Below are 22,860 nucleotides of genomic sequence, written 5' to 3' on the forward strand. Positions count from 1 at the left end.
TTGGGAACCCCTGCGCTAGATTTCCCCCCCCCCATGAACTACAAACAGACATGTTTAAAACTGGAAGCATTTGACTCCTCTCTACTGGCATTCCCACAGTAACAACCTCAATGCGATTCCTGCCGCGGACCTCAAAACTGTCTTGGAATTTATTTAACAAGCTCCCATCCCACTTAAAACATGAGTGCGGGGGGGTACTTTATTTGCTTATATGATGGCATCACTGTGCCTAGTGCTTTACAGGGTACAAGAAGAGAGGTCCCTACCTCCGGAAGCTTCCAATCTAAAACTTCCACGGGGGCTGGGGAAGCAGAAGGTGCCCTGCGGAGGGTTACTTACAGCAGGGCGAGGGAACTTGCAGGGGAGGGGGAGATTGGCAAACCATGAAGAGCGAAAGCACTCTACACTCGCTCAGCCTCAGAGGCGCCTCTTTCAAATGGGAGGGCGCTCACTAGCATTGCTGATGTGAAGAAGCCGCTGGAGCTGGCCAGCCCCGCCATGGAGCGCCCGCCCAGCCTGGAGCATGCACTGCAGCCCCTCGTCCAAGGCCAGGTTGGCTGGCAGGCAGGCTCTACACGTGCAGTGCTGAGCAGGCGGCGTGCAGCTCGCCCTCCAGCTCGCCCAGGGCACCGGCCAAGCAAGCCACCTGCAGCAGGGTTGAGCCGGGCGCCAGCCACGGGGCCAGCAGGCATGCCAGGCTCCGGCCCAAGCCCCACGAGGCGCCTGTCACAATGCACACAGCTTGGCTCAGGCCACCGCCACCCGGCTTGGCCTCCATAGCTGCATGTCCAGCTTCATAATGAACACTCCATCTTAGGGTTGCCAGGTCAGAAGCATCCCCAAAACTGAGTTTTTAAGGGCAGGCCCGAGTGATGTCATGGGGGTGGGCCTGAGTGATGTCACACGGCGGGCCCGAGTGATGTCATTAAGCATGATACATTAAGCATCAATCACAGTTGCTTGGAGTGTACAATTAAAAAAAATCTGATTGGAAATTAAGCTAGAAATCTTAGCTAAAAGATGGAGCCTGGGTAGGGAACATTTAATCTAGCCTACTTGCTTTCGGCAAGAAGGATTTAAGTGCCTTTAGGCCAGGCCAGTCACCGGAAGGCCACTGTAGGAAGGAAGGAGCCTAGTGTTTTGGAGATGTTAGATGGGAGCATTCGGGAATAAAGATGGATGCCCCTGAAGGCTGTAATTCTAAACTCATGCACTAAGGGACTAAGTCCCATACAACTCAACAGGACTTTCTTCTGAGCAGTTTGGATTGTGCTGTTGGTAAAGCTTGACTAGGGATCCTTTGCAAAGAGATCCATATCCAAGCAGGGTTGGCAACCCCCTGCCTGGAACGCCCTGCCCTTATCTTTTAATGTGGCTGCTCCAAACTTCTTTACACTTCAGAAAGAGGTCTGAGAAATGAGTGAGAGTAAGAAGATTCTTACCCTTTCTGTCTACCCTGTGGGCTGCTATAAACTCACTTTGACAGCCAACCCAATTCCAGTGAGTAATAATTGACAGAGAGAAAACAGGCAGTAGCTTGGGAACAACAACTGCAGCCACACTTTCAAATATGTGAATTCTCTTTTACCGCTATTGGGCAAGAAACAAACTGCCATGCAACCGACAAGGTGCATCATCAGTGGGTTTTAGGGGGTTGAGCTGAGCACATTCAACCACTGCTGTTGCTTCTATGGATGTAAGGGAGTAAGGTTAAAGGTAAATGAAATGCAAACAGAAAATGAAAAACAAAAGACAGTGATGCTTTCCTAAATGCAATACCACACCAAACACAACAAGATTCCTATGAGTAAGGCAGACAATTTAGCATCCCACAAGCAGTCAGGATTCATAACCAAAAACCAAAACTAAAAAAATCCTGGCGTGGCAGCCACTCAGTTAATGCAGAATGCTGGGGCATGATTGCTGACATGAGTGAGATCCTATCAGCACATAATACCTCTGCTCTGAAATCTGCATTGGTTGCTGATTTGCTACCAGGCCAAGTTCAAGCTGTGCTTCCCATGTTATGGGTGCCACATAGTACTTGTTCTGCTCTTGTAAGAAATCAGTCCTGTAAAGTGGCAGCATTTTGGATACTCTGTTCATAGGGTTTTCGTGGTAAGAGGTATTCAGAGGTGGTTTACCATTGCCTTCCTCTGACTTTGGACACATATCATACTTTGGACACATAATGAGAAGACATGATTCATTAGAAAAGATAATACAGTAGAAAAACAGGAAGACCAAAAAAGAGATGGATTGATTCCATAAAGGAAGCCACAGACCTGAACTTACAAGATCTGAACAGGGTGGTTCATGACAGATGCTATTGGAGGTCACTGATTCATAGGGTCGCCATAAGTCAAAATTGACTTGAAGGCACATAACAACAACAACGATGTGGCAACACCTACGCTTTGGAACTCCTTGCCTATTGACATTAGGCAAATGTTCCTTTTCAGCACCTGCTAAAATCATTTTTCTTTAGGCAGGCCTATCCACGCATGTAAAAGCTATTGTGTTTTTAAATCTGTTTTTAACTTATTGTTGGTTTTATTAATTTGAATGTTTTTCAATACGTCTTTGTTTTTGCCAATAATTTTATTGTTTTAATTCTTTCTGTTAACCGCTTTGAGATTTTTTACAATAAAGCAGTATATAACTGTTGTAAATAAAATAAATAAATAATTTTTGGAGTCACAGCTTTTAAAAATGTTTTTAAATAAGTTTTGTTTTAATATATTTTATAGTCTGTTTTTATGATTTTTAAAGTGTTCTAGTGCTTTTGTTTGCCGCCCTGGCAAAATAAATAAATAAACTTCATTCACCCAACCCAAAATTCAGAATCATGCCATTTTAAGCTGTTTTGCAACTGTTTATACTTGTTTTATGGTTATTGGTTTTTAAAGGGATTTATTTCTTATTGTGAGCTGCCTTGGTTTCCAATCACCAACCCTACCTCACAGGGTTGTTGGAAAGACTCCATACACACATACACTTGTAAAAATACACCCCATATAATAGTTTATTGTCAAACCAGTTGGTCATTGTAGAACATTTTTTTTAAAGATCAGTATTAGTTTCCTACATAACAAAAAATGTGATACCTAGATAAACCCTGCCTAATTGCTTTAAAAATTGGATTGGAGAGAGAGGGAAATATTAACAACACAGACGCAATTCTTTGTTATGTTTACTCAGAAGTCTCATTAATTTACAGCACAATCCTAACCATGTCTACTCAAAAGTAAGTCCTAATGAATTCAATGGGGTTTACTCCAGGTACATGGGATTAGCATTAAAAGCAAGTATTGGATTAAATACTTTCATATTGCCAAGGTTTTCAAAGCGCTGCCCTCTCCAACAGCCCAGGGTCAGCCTGGGGCACACAAGAGGAAAAAAACTTTAAGCCATATTCTTATTACTGAAACTGAAGATCTGACATTGCAATGAAGCCCAAGCGCTGCCTGGGTCAACAAATCACAACCCTGGCTTCCCTTATTGGCTACAATCCTGAAAGGGTGGGGTTAGAGCCCCAGCTTGGGAAAGTTATTTTTTTGAACTACAACTCCCATCAGCCCAATCCAGTGGCCATGCTGGCTGGGGCTGATGGGAGTTGTAGTTTTAAAAAAGTAAATTTTCCAAGCTCTGCTAAGAGCTGCTATACAGATCCGTTAATAAACAGATTAAACAGTCACGGGGGGTGGCTGACGTTTTGGTGTATATCTCGGGAACCAGACCACCTAGAAACTTTTTTTAAAAAATTGAAGCAGAGAGTCCGGAGATTAAGGTACGTTAGCCGGAGACCCAGAGGGGACCCTCCCAAAACCAGAAACTCCTGCTGAAAATCAGACACCTGGTAACCCTACTCCATCTTGCACCCCCTTATTGCACCCCCTTATTGACTTCATGCAGCTAGATTGCTGATGGGGACAGACAGACAGCAGCATGTGACATCTCTTCTAAAACATCTGCACTGGCTACCCATGTTCAAGGCTCTTGTGTTGATATACAAAGCCCTGAATGACTTGGGTCCTCCAGGATACCTTAAGGCAGCCTTTCCCAACCAGTGTGCCTCCAGGTGTTGTTGGACCACAACTCCCATCAGCCTCAGCCAGCATTGCCAATGGTCAGGAAAGATGGGAATTGTGGTCCAACAACATCTGGAGGCTGCCTTAAGGACTGCCTGAGCCTTTATATCCCAGCTCAAACACTGAGACCATCCAGAGGAGCACTGTTAATTATACCCCATGGTACAGAGGTCCAAACTGGCCTCATCTAGAGGTTGGGCATTTAGTGTTGCCAGTCCTTGGCTGTGGAACACGCTTCCAGACGAAATTCAGCAGACATCCTTGCTATTTTTATGCTATTTTTATGCTGACAGTACCTGCAGCTGTTTAATTTTTATTTTGATTAGCCAGTCACCTTAATGATTATATGTATTTTTTTTAAATGTTGTTTTATGTTTTAACATTATAAACCACCCTAATATTTTATATTTTGTTATCTGCCTTCAAGTCGATTATGACTTATGGCGACCCTATGAATCAGCGACCTCCAGGAGCATCTGTCATGAACCATCCTGTTCAGATCTTGTAAGTTCAGGTCTGTGGCTTCCTTTATGCAATCAATCCATCTCGTTTGTTCTTCCTCTTTTTCTACTCCCTTCTGTTTTATGATGTAGCAGTATAGAAATATTTAATTAAATAAATAAGGACCCTGAACTAGAGTAGATTTGGGTGCAACTCTCATGGCCCTAGTTCCAAGAGGATGAGTTCTGCAGAATAAATATATTTCTACAAACATTTCATTGTCTTTGCAATGTGTATGACATGTATGATCTTCTCTCAGATTGCTAATAGCTTTAAAGATGATGAATCACCATCTTTAAAATAAACAAGTTATGCACTTCAAGTACTGGGTAGGAGAAAATCAAGCACTAACTATGGTAAACTTTGGAGGTATGTAATTAGGAATCCTCAGCTAACAACAGCGTGGGAGAAAGGAGACAGCATGCTGTTTTCTGCCCCTAATCAATAGCAAAGGCCTTGAAAAACATCCATCTCCTGACTGCAAAAAGTTGACTCCAGAGGAAACCTGTTAACTTTGTGCACAGCCCCAAATAATGGTAGCTTGAAGATTCATTTCCTGCCATCATGTGTCTTTAGCAGAGCATACTTCCCATGTCACAGTAAATCATGAGGAACTGAAAAATAACATAAGAAAACTTGTATTCCCCATATGGACCCAAATAGGCCTGATAAAGTTGGAGGACAATCATTTCTAGTTTGGCTGAAGTTCCCCAGGCAACAAAATGCTTTCCTCAAGAAAAGAAAGGAAATTAAGATATGCATTTTACACATAGCAGGCCAGCTTAGGAGGTGCAATGCAAGACCATGAGGTAGGTATACACAGCTGTCCTCCAGCACTCACCACCAATCAGTATCCCCCAACATCCACCTCCTGAAGCAGCTACCTCACTCTGCCTAACAGTAGGGATGGCCCTGTAGACACACTCTGCCTAACAGTAGGGATGGCCCTGTAGACACTCTAGAACAGTGGCATGGTATACTCCTAGGGATGGGGCAGAAATTTTATTCAGTTCACATGTACAGCCAAATCTATCAAATGCAGTTACCAAAACAATATGAGAACCAAAACACAGCCATCCTTCAAAATTTGCCCTTCTCCAACCAGTTTACAAAAATGCATACATATAGGAGTGTATATGTGTAACAATGAATACTGTATAAGTGAAACTAACACACAAAAATACATTCTGTTAGGAGAAATTGCTTGCAAAAATGTGCACATTAGTCAAAACTGCACACAAAAATGAGGAGAAATTCACATTAAAATGCTGGGAAAACTTCCTGAGGATTTTGCTGGAGAAATGTGTAGAACTGAATTTAAGATTGGGAAAATGAGAAATGGAGAGAACCAAAACTGATAGATCTTTCTATCCCGATATACTCGCCATCCCATCCTGGAGCTGCATTCCCAGTTGCCCCCCAACAAGCAACTCTTTTTTAAAAAACTAACTTTTTTTGTGAAACAAACTTGAATAAGAGACATCAAACCATTTCCACCCCCTAACCAGCCACTCTCACAAAAAAATACCAAAGCAACACCCTACTCTTTGCCATCCCCACTCAGTAAGGCAGGTGTCCCTTAGTTTTACTTCTCTTTCACCTTCTTGACCTGTCTTTCTTACTGTCTCATCCTAGTAAGTTCGACCAGAGATTCCCATGTGAACTTGGGGGCTTCCATGAATATTCCTTCCCCCATACATACTGGATAAAGGAATACCAATTTGCAGTAAAGTTGGCATCATCCGGCTGGCCACACAACCTTTTAGATGTTAACGAGGCTTCTTCATTAGTGCAGTTTGCCACACTTTGCAATCATGCCTCCAAAGTCATGTTCTCCAAGTTCTTTCAATTCTGTGCTACACCTTAAAATAAGAAGAGCCTGTTGGATCATGTCAACAGCCCATGAAGTCCAGCATCTTGTTCTCACAGTGGCCAACCAGATGGCTATGAGTAGCCCACAAGCAAGACCTCAGCAGAAGAACACTCTCCCCTCGTGAGGTTTCCACCAATTGGTATTCAGAAGCATACTGCTTCCAACTATGGAGGCAGAGCATAATCATCATAGCTGGTAGCCATTGATAGCTTTATCCTCCATTTATTTGTCTAATCCTCTTTTAAAGCCATCCAAGGTGGTGGCCATCGCAGGCTCCTGTGGGAGCGAATTCCATATCTTATCTATGAGCAGCGTGAAGAAGTATTTTATTTTGTCTGTCCTGAATATTCCAACCAGGGTCGGTTCTAAAGGGTGGCCAGATGGGGCACTGGCTGAGGGCCCCCTCAGGAGCCCCTCCACTCCCCTTCTGTGATCCGCGGCAACAGCCGTAGATCGCAAGGCAGGAGCTTCTGCCTGACCGCCATTCCTTTGCCCCACCTACCTGTCTCCTGCCTTTTAGTATTGCCCTTAATGGTGGCCAAGGTTTCCCTAAGGTGCTGAAGCCCCTGCCGCCATCTTGGTTGATGGCAGAGATGCGCACACACAGCACGCTCGCGTGACATCAACCAAGATAGTGGCAAAGGCTTCATCCCCTTAGGGAAATAGTGGCCGCCATCTTGGTTAATGGCAATGCTATAAGACAGGAGACAAGTAGGTGGGGTGTGTGATAGGGCCACGCATGCATGTGCACATGCCGGGGCCCAGGGCAAGCTGATGCCCAAGGGCCCTGGCATGCCTGGGGCCAGCCCTGATTCCAACATTCAGCTTCAATGGATGTCCACAAATTCCAGTGTTATGAGAAAGGGAGAAAAGCTTGTTGTACCAATACCAATACAAACATCACCAAGCCTTTATACTGTAGATCATTTGATTCATCTTCAAACATTTATAAAGCCAACAGTGGATCACAAGGAACTGTCCAAGAATTACTCTTATTTCCCTAAGTGACTCTTGTAAAGCCTGAGTCCCTCCCTTTTTCTTTTCCTTTTTTTAAAGGCAAAGTCTGCCCTTGTTAATGGTGCTCCCTACAGTTAAGGTCACCTCTAAAGGAGCAGGAAAGGGAGATAAACTGAAAAGAGAGGATGCAGACTGTGTTATGGGAAGCAGAAAAGAAGAGATCTGCAGAATGGAGACATGGCCTTGGATTCTCTTTCAAGATACTTGAACAGCTGCTAAGGTGAAGCTTTGGTCATCTACCCACACTTTGTCCTGCAGGTTTTGCCACACAAAAATGGAACTCTAAATGGAACAACACTGAAATACCAAATGGGCATTTTTCAGCAAAGCCTACATATAGGCTTAAATTAAATACACCCACCCACCAAGAATTAGCTATTCCTTCACTGAATGTGCCCCACAGGAAATCAAGATAAGTCCTGTCATTACTATTTTCAGCTTCTGTTTTTATGATGTATAGTATCTGCCAAACAATTAATACACAGTTGTCTGATTGGCAAATTTCACGGTGTGGGCTATATGACTAATGCAGTATCAGAATGAGAAACTGGCTGCTCAGCTACCTTGAAATTGGAAAATTGGCCAGAACTTATTTATGCTTTCTTAATCTGCACTGGGTACCCACACACAAAAGCCTTAAAGGCAGCATAGCTTGGCAAAAAAAAAAAATACAAAAGGGCAAATTATTATTATTTAAAATAATAATTAATAATCCTATTTACTAATAGTGAACTCATTCTCTGACTGCCAGTTCTAATGTAGCCAAAAAAGCAAGACAAATGAATAAGAGGGGGTTATCAACAAGCTTGGAGGAACTCCATGTTTTGCAAACATCCCCCTCCCAAAAAAAACCCTAGGAAAAAATCCTAAGAGGGATAAAAAAACCACAGATTGCCAATGAAAACTGAGACAAGGAACTGGAATGGAGTTGGAATGAAATGGAATATCTCGGGAAAGGGCTGGCTGGCACCTGGAACACAAGCTCTCCACACTGCAACATTTGTTTCTGGTCCCACTTGTAAAGACAATAATTAACAACTTAGCATTTCTATGGTGAATGTTCAAAGCAATTAATATCCATTATCTCAGCAGTAGAAAATATTGGCATCATCATTTCTATTTATTTATTTGTAGCATTTCTACCCTGCCCTTTGGTCAAAAAAAGGTTCATAGGGCAGCTTGTAAAGATAATAAGACAGTCCCTGCCCTCAGGCCTACAGACATGGCATAAAAGGAAAAGAAATTGGGTGAGAAAAGGAAAAAAGCAAGCGTAACTCCCCCTTAATTCAGTGGGCCTTATCCCAAGGTAAAAGAGCCAGTGTGGTGTAGTGGTTAAGGTGCTGGACTACGACCTGGGAGACCAGAGTTCGAATCCCCACACAGCCATGAAGCTCACTGGGTGACCTTGGGCCTGTCACTGCCTCTCAGTCTCAAAGGAAGGCAATGGTAAACCTCCTCTGAATACTGCTTACCCTGAAAACCCTGTTTGTAGGGTTGCCATAAGTCGGGATTGACTTGAAGGCAGTTCATTTCCATTTTATCCCAAGGTACGTGTGGTCAGGATTGCAGCCTTAGGCACTAGATCTTAGTTACAAAGGCCTTATAATGACCCAGCTAGTATGGAAACCATTCAAAGAGGAGTCAAAAGCTGCTGGTCTCTTAGTTGAGCTGATGGAGTGAGTGGCCCTGCTTCCCATCTCTCTGGTGTAGCTTGATGGAATGACTGCTGTCAGCAGGTGACAGTTGACAGGGGGGACCTGATTATTTTAGATGAATTTTGGGCCAAAGTTGGGGAGTGTGATCCCATCCAAGACACAGGCCTAGCACCAGCTCCCTGACCACCTGGTCATATCTGCATTGAGCTTCGGGTTATTAGTCCTCATCATCTCCATCACCAATTCCCCTTCCTCACTGGGGTTTGGGGAAAAAGGAATGTATAACCAAGTTTCATTAGCCTATGGATGACCCTGAACTTCTAATCCTTATATGACCACAACTATTGGATTCATATAAATTAATATAGAAAAAGACACTCCACACATCCATAAAGCAGCACTATTTTTATTATTACTCTTTCTCCATGCCCACCCCACCCCTCTTGTTTTTAAGCTAAGCCTTGCCACTAGGGTTTCAGGACTAAGTCCTAGTTGTCCCTTTATCTTATCCATTCTCGAGAGCTTTGTGAGTTAGGTGTTTTGATGTTAGAGACTGATGAGAAGAGGCTGGAAAAAATGGCCATGTGGCCACAGCCATTCACGCAAGTGTGGCTGAACCAGGATGTGAATTCGGACCTCCCAAGCCAACATTGGACCATCCTGGTTCTGACACACTCATGCACAAGCACATGCAAAAACTTTCTTGAGATGACATAATCCAGTGCAACGGTACCTTGTGAGCCACCCCAGAAGATTTTGTGCTGAAGAAGAAATACTGTAATAGTTTGTGCATAGTGAAGCACGTTGTGTTTCTGGGGGAAGACAGTTTTCTGCACTGAAAATCACTCTCAATCATGATCAAGCATATGTGCCAGGGAAACAAGTTGTCTGCTCTTCGCAAAGGCAAAGACACCATCTGGTTTGATTTTTGTTTTTTTAAACATGGGCTACAGCACACACGGAGATGTAGAAAGCTGTTGCTGTATCTTTCCCCTTGAGATATACAGATTGAGAATGCAGCCAGGTCGCAAGAAAGGATTAGCAATATGCTGCTGAGCTAGGCTCAGGATCAGAACAAAACACGGAGGTCTCACAGAAGATAATGTCAGTAAAGAGGACAGAACAGGACGGTCCCAATTTTGAAATACTGAGAGGCATCTGGTCAGTGCCGGGAGACTAGAGATTGAAGATATTGATCAGTTGATTTCTACAACATTTGCATGAAATGGTCATCAGTAAAACCAGCAGATTTGTGTGTTTGTCAGCATAAAATTGCTTCTGTCTGCAAGCTGCAGATGACATCATCATTGTGGACTCTGGAGTCCAGCGGAAGGTGATTTCCAAATGCTATCTCAGGTTCTAGCAGATAAATGATTTTACTGTTTTATACATAAACTCATATATAGCATATATGTTAATTCTGACCTCCTATCTTTACTAGATCAGCTCTCTAGAACCTTGCTGCTGGGGCAGGGGTTATGTACAGGCGTAAACACTTGGGGCTGACACAGGGGATGGCAGGAACTGATAATGAAACAAAAGCAAAACTGGCAGGAATAATCCAAGGCAGATCTCAGAATGATGGGAGTTGCATCATTCAGATATCACAAACGGCCTGTTGGCAATAGGTTTTTTTTTTACTTACTGGATTTTCTGTGGAACGGGTAAAAATTTGTTATGTTGATGTGGACACTTTGAAAAACTTGTATGCATGAGCAGCACCGATCCCATAATAAACACTCATCTGGAAACACCCTAAGGTCAAGCAAGGCACTGGCTAGACCTATCTGTGCATGAACTGAGGGCACACCATAGAACATCCCCCAAATTGAAGGGGAAGGTCAGATGTCCTTCAGGAAAGTTTCCCACTTCTAAAGATCTTCAGTGTAGTGGTTAGAGTGTCGGACTAGGACCTGGGAGACCAGAGTTCAAATCCCAACTCAGCTGTGAAGCTCACTGGGTGACTTTGAACCAGTCACTGTCTCTTAGCCTAACTTACCGCACAGAGTTGTGAGGATAACATGGGGAGGAAAAAGACCCATGTATATCACCTTGAGCTCCTTGGAGAAAAGGCAGGATATAAATGCAATAATAAACAAATGAATATCAATTAAAGCACCCCTGATAAGCATCCAAGGAATTCCAGACAGTGCTTGAATTACAGGGGAGCCAGAAGGACCCTGGATGCTTTACCATTTCTGTTGCTGCCTTAACTACTTTTTAGAGAGCTGTCAGATGGCAGGGGGTACAGTAAGGTATGAATGGGTTAAACTGAGGAGAGTCAAAGGAAGGGGGTCTGTGAAATTCATTAAGGGCTTCCTCCCCCCCCCAATAATTCAAGCACTGACCCCAAGGTTAGGAAGGAATCTAGGAAGCTGCCTTATACCAGGTTAATCTGTTTGCCCATCTCGCCCAGCATTGTCTACTCTGAGTGGCAGTAGCTCTCCAGGAACTCAGGCAGAAATCCATCTTTCCAGTACCGGATTTATACACAAGCTAAGTAAGCTACAATTTAGGGCCTCAGACTATGAGTTATCATATGACAAAATATACTTAATGCCTACACAGTTATGTGTCATGTGTTCAGAAATCTATGCAGGAACAACTATAATACAGTTTTCATATATGCCAAGTAAGAAGTTATAAGACATTTTATATACAAATATGCTTATTGCAAGATATGTTTGTTAGATTGTTCATTTTTAGTTGCATCCTCACCTACGTATCACTGCATATGCAAATATAAAAGATTATTATTTCTATTTTCATTGTCCTTTATTAGAATAATACACATTTTTGGTCATGCTGTGGGGCCTCTTAAACTTGACATAATTTAGGCCTTCAACAGGTCTTAATCCAGCTGCATCTTGCTCATCACTAAGTAACTGCGATACTTTGTCCTTTAGTGGAGGTGCCAAGGACTGAGGCTTTGTACACATCAGCGGCTTAAAATGCTGCAAGGTCGTTCTTTTTCACAACTCAGATTGAAGCTGTTTTCGGCTAAGTATTTCATAAGAAATGTCAGGGCAGATACAGCATAGATATGGATTGTGGTTAACGCCGTGTGTACAGTGTTTACCAAACCAACGGTGGAAGCAGACCCGGTGCCAGCAGGTGGCCAGGTCAGGCACTACCCAAGGGCCCCTGCAGCTGGCTTAGAGCCCCTGCGGCTTGGAAGGTGAAGCTCCCACTTTGATCTCCGCTAGCATAGGGTTGCAGGGCACAAATGAATGGTGGTGCGGATCGCAGAGCAGGAGCTCCATTCTCCCAGGCAACACCACTGCGCACACATGCAGCCAGGGTACTCTTAAATACACCCAGTCGTGCCGCCTCTTAGTCTGTCTCATGTCTGCCATCACCCAAAATGGCGGTGGGGTTGCCCCCGCCGCCATCTTGGTGATGGCAGGAATGCACACTGAATGCACACTGATGTGGCAATGCAAGAGGTAGCACAACGGGGTGTATTACAGCATGCACGTACACGTGGTGTGTGTGATTTGGTGCCCAAAGGGCTGCACCAGTCTGCACTGGGTGGAATGCTGGATGCAGAGTAAGCAGAAATGTGTACTCAGCCTCAAACTGGGGCCTTCTGCAGGAAAATCATGCCCTGTACCAGAGTCTATGGGCCCTTCACCAGGGTCCCCAGGAAGGGGCACAGTTTTGGGGGGGAAACTTAAGGAAACATGTTGACTTTAAAATAAAGTCCCCAGGGCAACAGTTTTGGAAAAACAAAACTTAAGGAGGCATGCTGACTCTGAAAATAAATAGGGAAAGCATTGCTTTTAGTCACTGGATGACCTTGCAAATAGAACACTAAGGACGCAGCCCTGTAACACTTACTACGGAGTAAACCCCATTGAATATAGTGGGACTTACTTCTGAGTAAAGATGTGTTGCAGCGAAGTCCAACACTACATCATGTTGGAAAAGCAATAACCTTTCAGAAACACATCCAAACTCGTAGCTCTGAGCCCCACTTCCTGAGGCGCAGTCCCGCACTCGCTCTGAGAGGACAGAGAACAACGTTGAGCATTGGCAAAAGAACACTACAACTCCCAGCATGCAGCGGAACGTCAGGACGTAAAACTGTTCTCTTTCTGGTCTGGCGTACTACCACGTGGATTCAACATGGCTGGGTTTGTGGACCTGAACATTCCCCACTTGGCGGAGAAGGAGTCACTGCAGAAGTTGGTGGAATCTGCTGCGCATCGTGAGTTGGAAGGGGAGCCCGGGGCAGGGTACAAAGCATTCATAGGAGGGGTTTGTTCTGAGTAAGTTCAGAGCCTGGGCTGGCAGAAGGAATGCCTCCGGCGCGGGCTTCGGACGCCTGCTCTACTCTAACCAAGAGTTCGCTGGTCTCTTCTATTGATAAGTAAGGGGCGGCAGCTGTGTTTATAGATATGTTTTTAAAATGTGCGCTCTCTGTGTGTCGTCATTCCTCTCATAACTTTAGAAATCCATGCGATTAAGATTGTTGCTCAAAGAGCTACGTAGCGTAGGGGTCATGAGACAAAAGTTCTCCCCAAAATTCACTAGTAGACGCTTAGTCATGCCGCTAGTCTTTTTCCTACACATACGCTCATGCTCTGATCTGCAATTTGGGAATAATAATATTGGTCGACCTGACAGGATTGTTGTAAGGATTGCTGAAATAATGTCAGAATTGAATTGGTTTGGCCTGAATTTTATGTAGATCTATATGATCAGGGTGGGGAGGGCTTTACACGTGCCTGGAGGTGCATGGTCCTTACATTGACTTATTTTAAAAGCCAGAGGAAGGCTTACTTTGATAATATCAGAGTTCTGACATAGACTAAAATAGCCCTGATGTTATCTTCTTAAGTAAAGAATGAATATGTGGTAGTGAAGATTCACAGAGAGGTGATATCAGACGGATAGAATTGAACCAGGGCAGTGTGAGAGCTTTCAGTTTGTAGAATATTTTTAGGAGTATGTTAAGAAATAGATGTCTTCTGTCCTCCAGTACTGTGTCAAGAGCTAGATTCAAATATTTTGCTAAGGCATGATGCTACAAGAGAGTATTTTTCAGGCTTCCTTTACTTAGTTACAGGCAAATCCTGACATGCAACAAAACAAAACAAAACTTGTTTATCTATCTTAAGCATGACAGGAATTCTGTATAGTCATTTGTTTGAAGCATTTACACCCCACTCTTCAGCCAGGAAAGCTCTCAGAGCAGCTTACAAATAACTAAAAAGGGCACAAAAGGGATGGAGAGATAAGAGGAAAGCAAGCAAACTGAATTATGTCTCTGAATACCAGTTGCTGGGGAGCATGCTATTGCACTCATTTTCTGCTTGTGGGCTTCCCATAGGCTTCTGATTGGCCAATATGAGAACAGAACACTGGACTAGGTGGGTCTTTGGTCTGCTTCTATTTCCAGCGGAAACAACTGAATTTAAAATTGTGTGCTGTTTGATCCAGGATCCATAATATTTATCACCGTTTTGTTGTTGTTTACTGGTCAGTGTTATAGCCAGGAACAAGCTGTCTTAGCATATATAGAAAATAATGTAGGAAGAACTCTTGACAGAACTGCTGGATCAAACTGAAGATTTATCATGTCTAGCATTCTGTTTCTGCCAGCATCAGCCAGATGTTGTTGGGAAGCTCACAAGCAGAGCACAAATTCAATTTCATCCAGAGCTCTTGATTTACTTTTTTAAAAATGGAGTTATCCATTGGACTATATGTTTTGTTTTGTTTCAGTTGGCTATTCCACTGTAGCAATCAACTATGTCGTTGACTATGATGAAAAGAAGAAGGTAAGATTTGATTTTATATAAGGGCTTGTGTAGGTGTGGCAAAGCAGATAATTATATAAGCTTTGCTGAATTAAAAAAAAAATAACTGCACAGACTTGATGGAAGGATTCCATCTTAGCAGTGATGCGGCAGCTGTGAAAAAGGCAAATTCCATGCTAGCGATAATTAGGAAAGGTATTGAAAATAAAACAGCTGATATCATAATGCCGTTGTATAAATCTATGGTGCGGCCGCATTTGGAATACTGTGTACAGTTCTGGTCGCCTCATCTCAAAAGGGATATTCTAGAGTTGGAAAAGGTTCAGAAGAGGGCAACCAGAATGATCAAGGGGATGGAGCGACTCCCTTACGAGGAAAGGTTGCAGCATTTGGGGCTTTTTAGTTTAGAGAAAAGGCGGGTCAGAGGAGACATGATAGAAGTGTATAAAATTATGCATGGCATTGAGAAAGTGGATAGAGAAAAGTTCTTCTCCCTCTCTCATAATACTAGAACTCGTGGACATTCAAAGAAGCTGAATGTTGGAAGATTCAGGACAGACAAAAGGAAGTACTTCTTTACTCAGCGCATAGTTAAACTATGGAATTTGCTCCCACAAGATGCAGTAATGGCCACCAGCTTGGACGGCTTTAAAAGAAGATTAGACAAATTCATGGAGGACAGGGCTATCAATGGCTACTAGCCGTGATGGCTGTGCTGTGCCACCCTAGTCAGAGGCAGCATGCTTCTGAAAACCAGTTGCCGGAAGCCTCAGGAGGGGAGAGTGTTCTTGCACTCGGGTCCTGGTTGCGGGCTTCCCCCAGGCACCTGGTTTGCCACTGTGAGAACAGGATGCTGGACTAGATGGGCCACTGGCCTGATCCAGCAGGCTCTTCTTATGTTCTTATGTGATGTCCTGTACAGGTGGTCCCTCACCCCGTGCATATATACTGAACATGCAGAAGAAGTTCATGCCTACCGAACTCGCTTCAGACACCCGTGATTTACGTGTTAAATGTGAAAGGGCCCTGGGTATCTACAGCTGCATAGGCCTATTTCACCCTAACTCTGAATGCATGGGTATTAGAGGGCCATAGTTGCTTGCCAGAACTGTGGACGTGGTTAATTCTTTTCTCCTTCCATATACAGTAGGGCCCCGCTTATACGGCGGGTTCCGTTCTGGACCCACGCCGTAAAGTGGAAAACGCCGTAAAGCAGAACCCCATTGACTTTAATGGGCCGCGTCTCGCAAAAATGGCGCAAAACATCGCAAAAGAGAAAAAAATAGCTTTTAAATTAAAAACGAAAGCCGCCGCAAGAGAGGAACGCCTTAAAGCGGAACACCGTAAAGCGGGGCCCTACTGTACTTGTTTGAATCTAGGGAAACTGTATGCTTGCCGAAACTCTGAAGTACCCATAGCATTCCCCCACCCACCAAAAGGTTCCCCATTAATTTCATTGGGTGGTGGATCCTTTTGCACATGCTAATTCCATAGGTCTGTTGAAATGCAGGAGGAAGCCCCCTTGCAATAAAGAAATACTATGGGTATATCTAAGCAGTGCTAGGGCTGCCAGAGACGTAGTAATTCAACCGTAAAAAATCAGGAAATTGACCCAGCAATTTAAGGAGAAATGGTTTTGTCAACTGTCTGTCAAACTTTGTTTTGCTGAATCATTTTGTTGATTAATTGGCACACTTACTTGGGAGTAAGTCCTATTGAATTCAGTAGGGCTTACTTCTGATTAGGCATATGCAGGATTGCACTGTTAATCAATAATGCTGTCCACCTAAAAAAAAGAAAAGAAGAAGAAGACTGCATACTAACTATAACTGCTGTCAATATGTGTTACATGGCAGTGGCATTTAAACATTTATTTAAAATGTTTATATACTGCTTAATTTCATTTCTAAATGGTGTACATAAAAACATTATACATACATAAGCACTTGTATATCACAGCATTTTTAGTTGTGCTTCAGACTGAATTGAAGATAAAGTATGCTTCGCTGCAAGACTTGTGTAGAGGCTTTAAGGAGGCTCTGAAGTTCCAGCTTGGTAGAGATGAAAGTGCAGCTGAAAACATAAGTGGCTCTCAGCCACTTTTCCTGTCTGTCAAGCACAGCGTGGATATAAAAAAAACCCCATTTGACTTAGTTTGGTTTTTACTTTCCAGCACAGTGGTGTTTAAAAATAGCTTTCTTGCTTTTACTTATATGCTCTGTTTAAGTCCACTGAGTATGTGGGTTTTTTGTTTTTAGGAAATTGTCAAACCAATATCTCCTACAGAATTGTTTAAAGCCTTGCCTCTTGTACAGGTAAGTCCAGATATGTTTTGTAATTATACTTGTTCTAAAATACATTTACCATTTTATGGACTTCATTTAGGCTGTGATCCTGAGTTCAGTTCCTTGAAAGTAAATTCCATTGAACTCAACTCCAAGTAAATATGGCCTGGTCTACATAAGCAGCAAAAAGAGGTGGTGGATACCTGAGGGTGGTAGAATGGTCTGAACAAGTTTGGAATGCAGATGCAAAGTGCTTTTAAAAAAAAAATCCTTCTCCTATGTAAAACATCCCTGCAAATAAAAAAGTAGCCCATCAAAGTGCAGATCTATAAATCAGCACTTATTTTATGTGATCTTTATTTTTTATTTATTACGACTATTTATATCACGTCTTTCAGTTTTCAAATCCTTCCAAACCAGGTTATAAGTAATACCAAGGCACATTTAAAAAAAAAAAAAACACCACTAAAGCAGTTATCAACGTATAGCAAGTTATAAAAATCCTTCCTGCAAGGCACTGGTTTCACCTCCATAGTAGAGCACATGTTTTGCATACAAATAGTCCCAGCTTTAATCCTCTGTATCTCCAGATAGGGCTGGGGAAAGACCCTTGTCTGAAAACCTGGAGAGCTACTGCAGGTCAGTGTTGTTGGTACTGAACTAGATGAATCAATGGTCTTACTTGGCATAATGCATCTTACTATGTTCTTAAGGTAGATGTCTCTGTGAGGGGACAGGACTGTCTTGGAACAGGAGCACACTCCTGATGTCATCTGCGGCCTCGATCTGTGGGCTCTGGGGAGGGCCAATCCACCCTGTCCCAACCTGGGGACCGCCTTCCCCACGCCAGTTCCGTCTCTGAAGCAATTTGGGGGCAGGGCTAAGAGTTTTTAAAAACTTACAATAGGGTTGAAAAATATGGTTGCAAGGGGGGCAGGGGGAGGAGGAAAGGTTGTGTCTCCTTCTCCTCCCCCTTCCTGACTGAGAGCAGGTAGGTGCAACCAGCACCCCGCAGGATGGAATTCTCCTGCTTGCCACCTCTGCACTCAGTGAAGCCACTTACAAAGGAGCAGCAACCAGCACCACGCGGGGCTTGGATGCTGTGTGGTGCTGCTTTGCAAGGGAGGCAGAAGGCGAGGCCTGGCAGGCAGGAGGAGAGGTTAGACAGGAAAGATGCCAACTTTCTCACCTGAAAAGATGCCTCCCTTTCCCAGTTTCTCCTTCCCGTGCACTCCTGCCTCTCCTTTCTGTCTGATGGCCCGCCACCTGATAGCCCCAGACCACTCTGGGCTGCCTAACCTGACCCGTAGAGATCTGTGGCTGTCTCAGCCTGACTTGGCCAAGACCCAAATGCCTCTGTATTGGCCTGATTTGGCTTCGGCCTCAGCTTAATCCGGTGCACGGCCCTAGATTTTGCTTTTTTTTAATTGAAATTTTCCATAAGTGAACAATAAAGGCCATTTCAAAAATCTATCACAAGTTTAGAAATCATACTGTTTTAAGAAATATAGATACTTTCTATAATATACTAACATATATAAATTATACAAACAAAGTATATATATATACAAATATGAAAAGAAAAAGTGTTACAAAGTAATAAGAAGAAGAAGAAACAGTGTGGGAAATTGAAGGGTTGCTGAGAATAATGAAAGCTTTGAAAAGCCAAGAATGCCTTGCATATCTAGTTAACCACCAGTCTTTTCGCTATCATTACTTATTTCTTTATAGGTACATAGGTATAGCCCTAGTTGATAGTAGTTGGCCCTTTTGGTGGAGGAGGGCAGTCCAGCTGGAGCAGACTTGGGTGACTTTTTGCCTCATTGTTTCACTCCCCAGTCTTCCCATGGGGCAGCTGGTGACAGTTGGTCCTGGAGGTGGGGTAGATGTGCTGCAAAGAGGCGTGTGTGGGTTCTGGTTTCTTAACATAAACAGGATTAGTTTTACTTTTGACTCTTGTTTTGGTTCTCCATACTAAGAATGTAGCAAAGTCCTGTTGTTGTTTTCTCTTTAATATCACTAGAATCAGACCTTGTTTTTCTGTCTTCTCTGCAAAGACGCTAGTTCATGCTTTAGTTATTTCTCACCTTGACTATTGCAGTCTTCTTTTGACTGGCCTTGCGCAAACTCGTATCAGGTCCTTGGTTTCTGTTCAATACTCCACTGCCAAGGTCATTTATTTGGCCCGTCGGTTTGACCATGTTACTTCACTGTCCCTTCACTGGCTCAGTACAAGCTTCTTTTAACTTCTAAAGGATTACGTTATCTGGCTCCTCCTCATCTGTCAGTTCTGATTTCTCATTATAGCCCTGCTCAGGATCTCTGCTCTTCAAATTCTCTGCTTCTTACTCGTCAGGATTGATTGCTCTTTAGCTCAACTTCATCCATTTTCTCTTGCTGGAATTGTCTCCTGGGGCACTTGCAGGCTGCTCCTTCAATTTTAAGTTTTCAAGTCTTATTTAAAAACCTTCCTGTTTTCCAAAGCTTTTGAAGTTACAGCATAGAGTGTTTTTTATTTTCTATATTAGTTTACCTACAGTATGCATATCTGAAGTCCTCGCTTTGTCCACCATTTTGTTCTCCCACCTCCTTTATTGTCCTCATTTTATTTTATTTAGATTGTATGCCTTTGGGGGCAGGGACTTCTTTTTATTGTTTCATATACAATGCCATGTGCATCTGATGGCACTATATAAATAGATGATGATGATAGGATATCTTTACCCAGGGCAGTGGAGTTGGTACACCAAACCTTCGACTCCGACTCCTCTATTTTTCTACTCTCCGACTCCACCCAAAATTGCTTCCAACTCCACAGCCCTGGAAAGGGCTGTAAATGTCTTTTTAAATTGGAAGCTCTCATAGGAGCATTTTTATCGCTGCCTGAATATGCGCTGATCTTGGCATCACAGCATTTGTCTTCATCTGGGTCCTGTGTCATACACTGACACACAAAATGTTTTCCATCTTGAGTTATGGTGAAATGCTCAACTACAGCTGACTTCCTGGGAAGCTTCTTTGACATTTTGAATTTATATTTTAAAAAATTTGTCAATCAAAATTTATTTTGAAGTTGGAGTCGGTACATTTCTACTGACTCCGACTCCACCCAAAATTGCTTCCGACTCCACAGCCCTGTCTTTACCTACATTTGGATGTGTGTACAGTCCATTCCATAACCTCCGGTATCTGCAGCTTCATTGCTACCTCATTCTGTGATATGTTTCAGGTCAGTATATGTTTAGAGTGTATGTTTAGGATAGTGATGTGGCTTTTCTGGAGAATTTGTCTGCAGGGAATTTTTCTGAAAAATGAGGGTAATTTTGCACAAGAACATCTTCTGATGCTGTAGAGTGTGTTTGTGATTTTTAGTATTTTAATTGTGTACGTTTCTTTGCCTTGCATACTTAGTACATTGTTTTGAGATATTTCTTATTGCTTAATTATGTTACTTAAAATTTTGGAATTATTATTAGCAGCAGCAGTATTGTTTAGTATTGAATGTGGAATCTGTTTTGTGTGTGTATGTATGCTTATTTGATATTGATTTTGAGGGGAGAGGAGAAAATGTAAATCCCATAGAGATTTTTGTTGAAAGTGGTATACAAGATAGATAAATAAATAAAATAATCTAACCCTAGCATGAAACTTTGAAGCTGCCACAGCTTGCCTAATACTGTGTTTGCAACTGGCGTCCATTCATTGTTACTTATGAAAAAGAACATTTTCCACAGGAAAATAAAGCATCAGGAAAAAAATCCATCCCACAGTACTGCTTTAGGGCCAGGGTGTTGTACTTTTTGTAAATGTTTTCAGGATTGGGTCTCACCAGATTAATGTGACTGCATCCACGTGACAGGCCATACTTTCCCCCTGCTAAATTTGAATTATCTCAGTCTGTGGGTAACCCAATAAGCATGAATACGACCCATGAGGCATCAAATTGAAAATGCTCATGTGGACAACAAATGTAGTAACTAAGGCAGGGTTAGGGAAGCTGTGGCCCTTCCACTGTTTTTGGACTTTGACTCCATCAGCATCAGCCAGCATGGCCAATGGTCAGGGATGATGGGAGTGGTAGTCCAGTAACAGCTGGAGAGGCACAGGTTCCCCACCCCTGAGCAAGGCCTTATATGTGAGATGGGCATGTGGAAAAGCCCTTACACATAAGCTTTCCGTGTACAATTACATTTAAATATGTTTGACCCATTTGTGTTGGTATCTTGGAGGCCTGGGCCATTGATCAGCATGCTGTTTTAACATGTGAATGGGCTGACACATAGTGATTAATGTGTTTAAATGTGACCAGGCATACATGGAAAGCTTACACAGTAACAGCTTTTGCCAGTGGCCTGTATAATTCAGGTTAAAGCAAATGTGGTTGAATGGCAAGGAAGGAGCTCTGCTGAAGTCTCTCTTGCTGCTAATGCAAGGAGATGAAATGTGTGCTTGTGAACATTGCAGGATCTTTAGATCTGACTCCAGGAGTGGAGAAGCTGTGGTCCTCCAGACCTTGTTGGACTCTAAGCTCCCATCAGCCCCAGCCAGCGTGGCCAATGGTCAGGGATGATTCGAGTGGTAGTAAAGAGAGGCCTCTTTAGGGCCCCAGGTTCCCCATCTTTGTGCTTTCCTGTCAACTCCATCTGCACAATGCAGAGGGGTGTGAGACCCTTTCAAACAGAAAATGTGGGTCGGATTCGGGAATATGTGAGACCAAAGTCTGGTGGCCTTCTAAGCCAGGAAGAAGCAGGAAGATGATTCACAGAATTGCTCAACTTGCCCACTTTCCATTGGTTGATTTGAAACTTAATTCTGGGCGAAGGTGTTAGTAGTGGACCTGTAAAACCAGTAGAGGCTTAACTACAGCAGCCTAAGAGGCCTTAGTGGAAACTAACAAACTAACAGCGGGGGGAGAGTCCTTGAGTGCTATGGAGCTCTGCTTAAGGACCTGTTACTTAAATGTGAACAGTATGGTTATGGTCCTTTTGTCTAACTAAAAATAGACCTCAGTTGCCAACACCTCTTACGGATTAAAGAAAGGGCAAAGATGCAGTAACAAGGGGATTTGTGTGGGCACCAATTTTGAACACAGCATCATCCTTCATTTTTCTATTAATGATGAGTGGGAGGCCTGTTGCCAAGGTTTCAGCTTCACTCCTTTTCCTCACAGCCTCTTCTTCTTTACAGGGGAAATCCAAACCAATTAAGATTTTATCGAGGCTAACGCTTGTTGTTTCTGATCCATCACACTGCAATATTCTAGTAAGTTCATGATGCCATTTACAACCTGTTCTGTTTCACAGTAAAAATAAATTATGGTTTAGAATCTGTTGTGCTTGATAGTGGTACACTACAACTGAAGGACTATTTCCTCTCTTGCAGACCACACTGCTAACCTCTGGAGCTCTCTTCTGCCAGAGGTTGAAATGGCCAAAAATCTACAATTATATATATATATATTCAACTGCCGATTTGAGTAGACTTTTAAATATATTTAAAAGTCTACTCAAATCGGCAGTTGATTTAAAAAATCCATGGTTCTTGGGTACAATGCTCCAAAATTGTCAGAGGTTGAGGATGGTTGGCAGATGGTGGGACATCTCCATTACCTTTGTAAATGTCTTCAAACGTTACTAGTCCACAAAACAATTTTACTAATTTACCTGCTATACA

At 43.0% G+C, this 22,860-nt stretch overlaps 2 protein-coding genes across 3 annotated transcripts in view; one reads left to right on the plus strand and one right to left on the minus strand.

Moving 5' to 3' along the window:
• The window catches only part of HTR7 (5-hydroxytryptamine receptor 7), a 101,959-nt gene extending 88,797 nt beyond the window's left edge, over positions 1-13,162 (minus strand). For both annotated transcript variants that reach the window (XR_009763974.1, XM_061635462.1), the window contains exon 1: positions 13,014-13,162. The gene's annotated coding sequence lies outside the window, so the exon portion shown is untranslated. The remainder of the gene's footprint in view (positions 1-13,013) is intronic.
• A 48-nt stretch (positions 13,163-13,210) lies between these two features.
• The window catches only part of RPP30 (ribonuclease P/MRP subunit p30), a 28,993-nt gene continuing 19,343 nt past the window's right edge, over positions 13,211-22,860 (plus strand). The window contains exons 1-4 of the mRNA XM_061637690.1: positions 13,211-13,347; positions 14,868-14,923; positions 17,161-17,217; positions 22,375-22,449. Coding sequence (XP_061493674.1) covers positions 13,266-13,347; positions 14,868-14,923; positions 17,161-17,217; positions 22,375-22,449 — 270 coding nt within the window. The 5' untranslated portion in view covers positions 13,211-13,265. The remainder of the gene's footprint in view (positions 13,348-14,867; positions 14,924-17,160; positions 17,218-22,374; positions 22,450-22,860) is intronic.

The sequence above is a fragment of the Rhineura floridana genome, chromosome 7 (assembly GCF_030035675.1).
Source record: "Rhineura floridana isolate rRhiFlo1 chromosome 7, rRhiFlo1.hap2, whole genome shotgun sequence".
Lineage (NCBI taxonomy): Eukaryota > Metazoa > Chordata > Lepidosauria > Squamata > Rhineuridae > Rhineura > Rhineura floridana.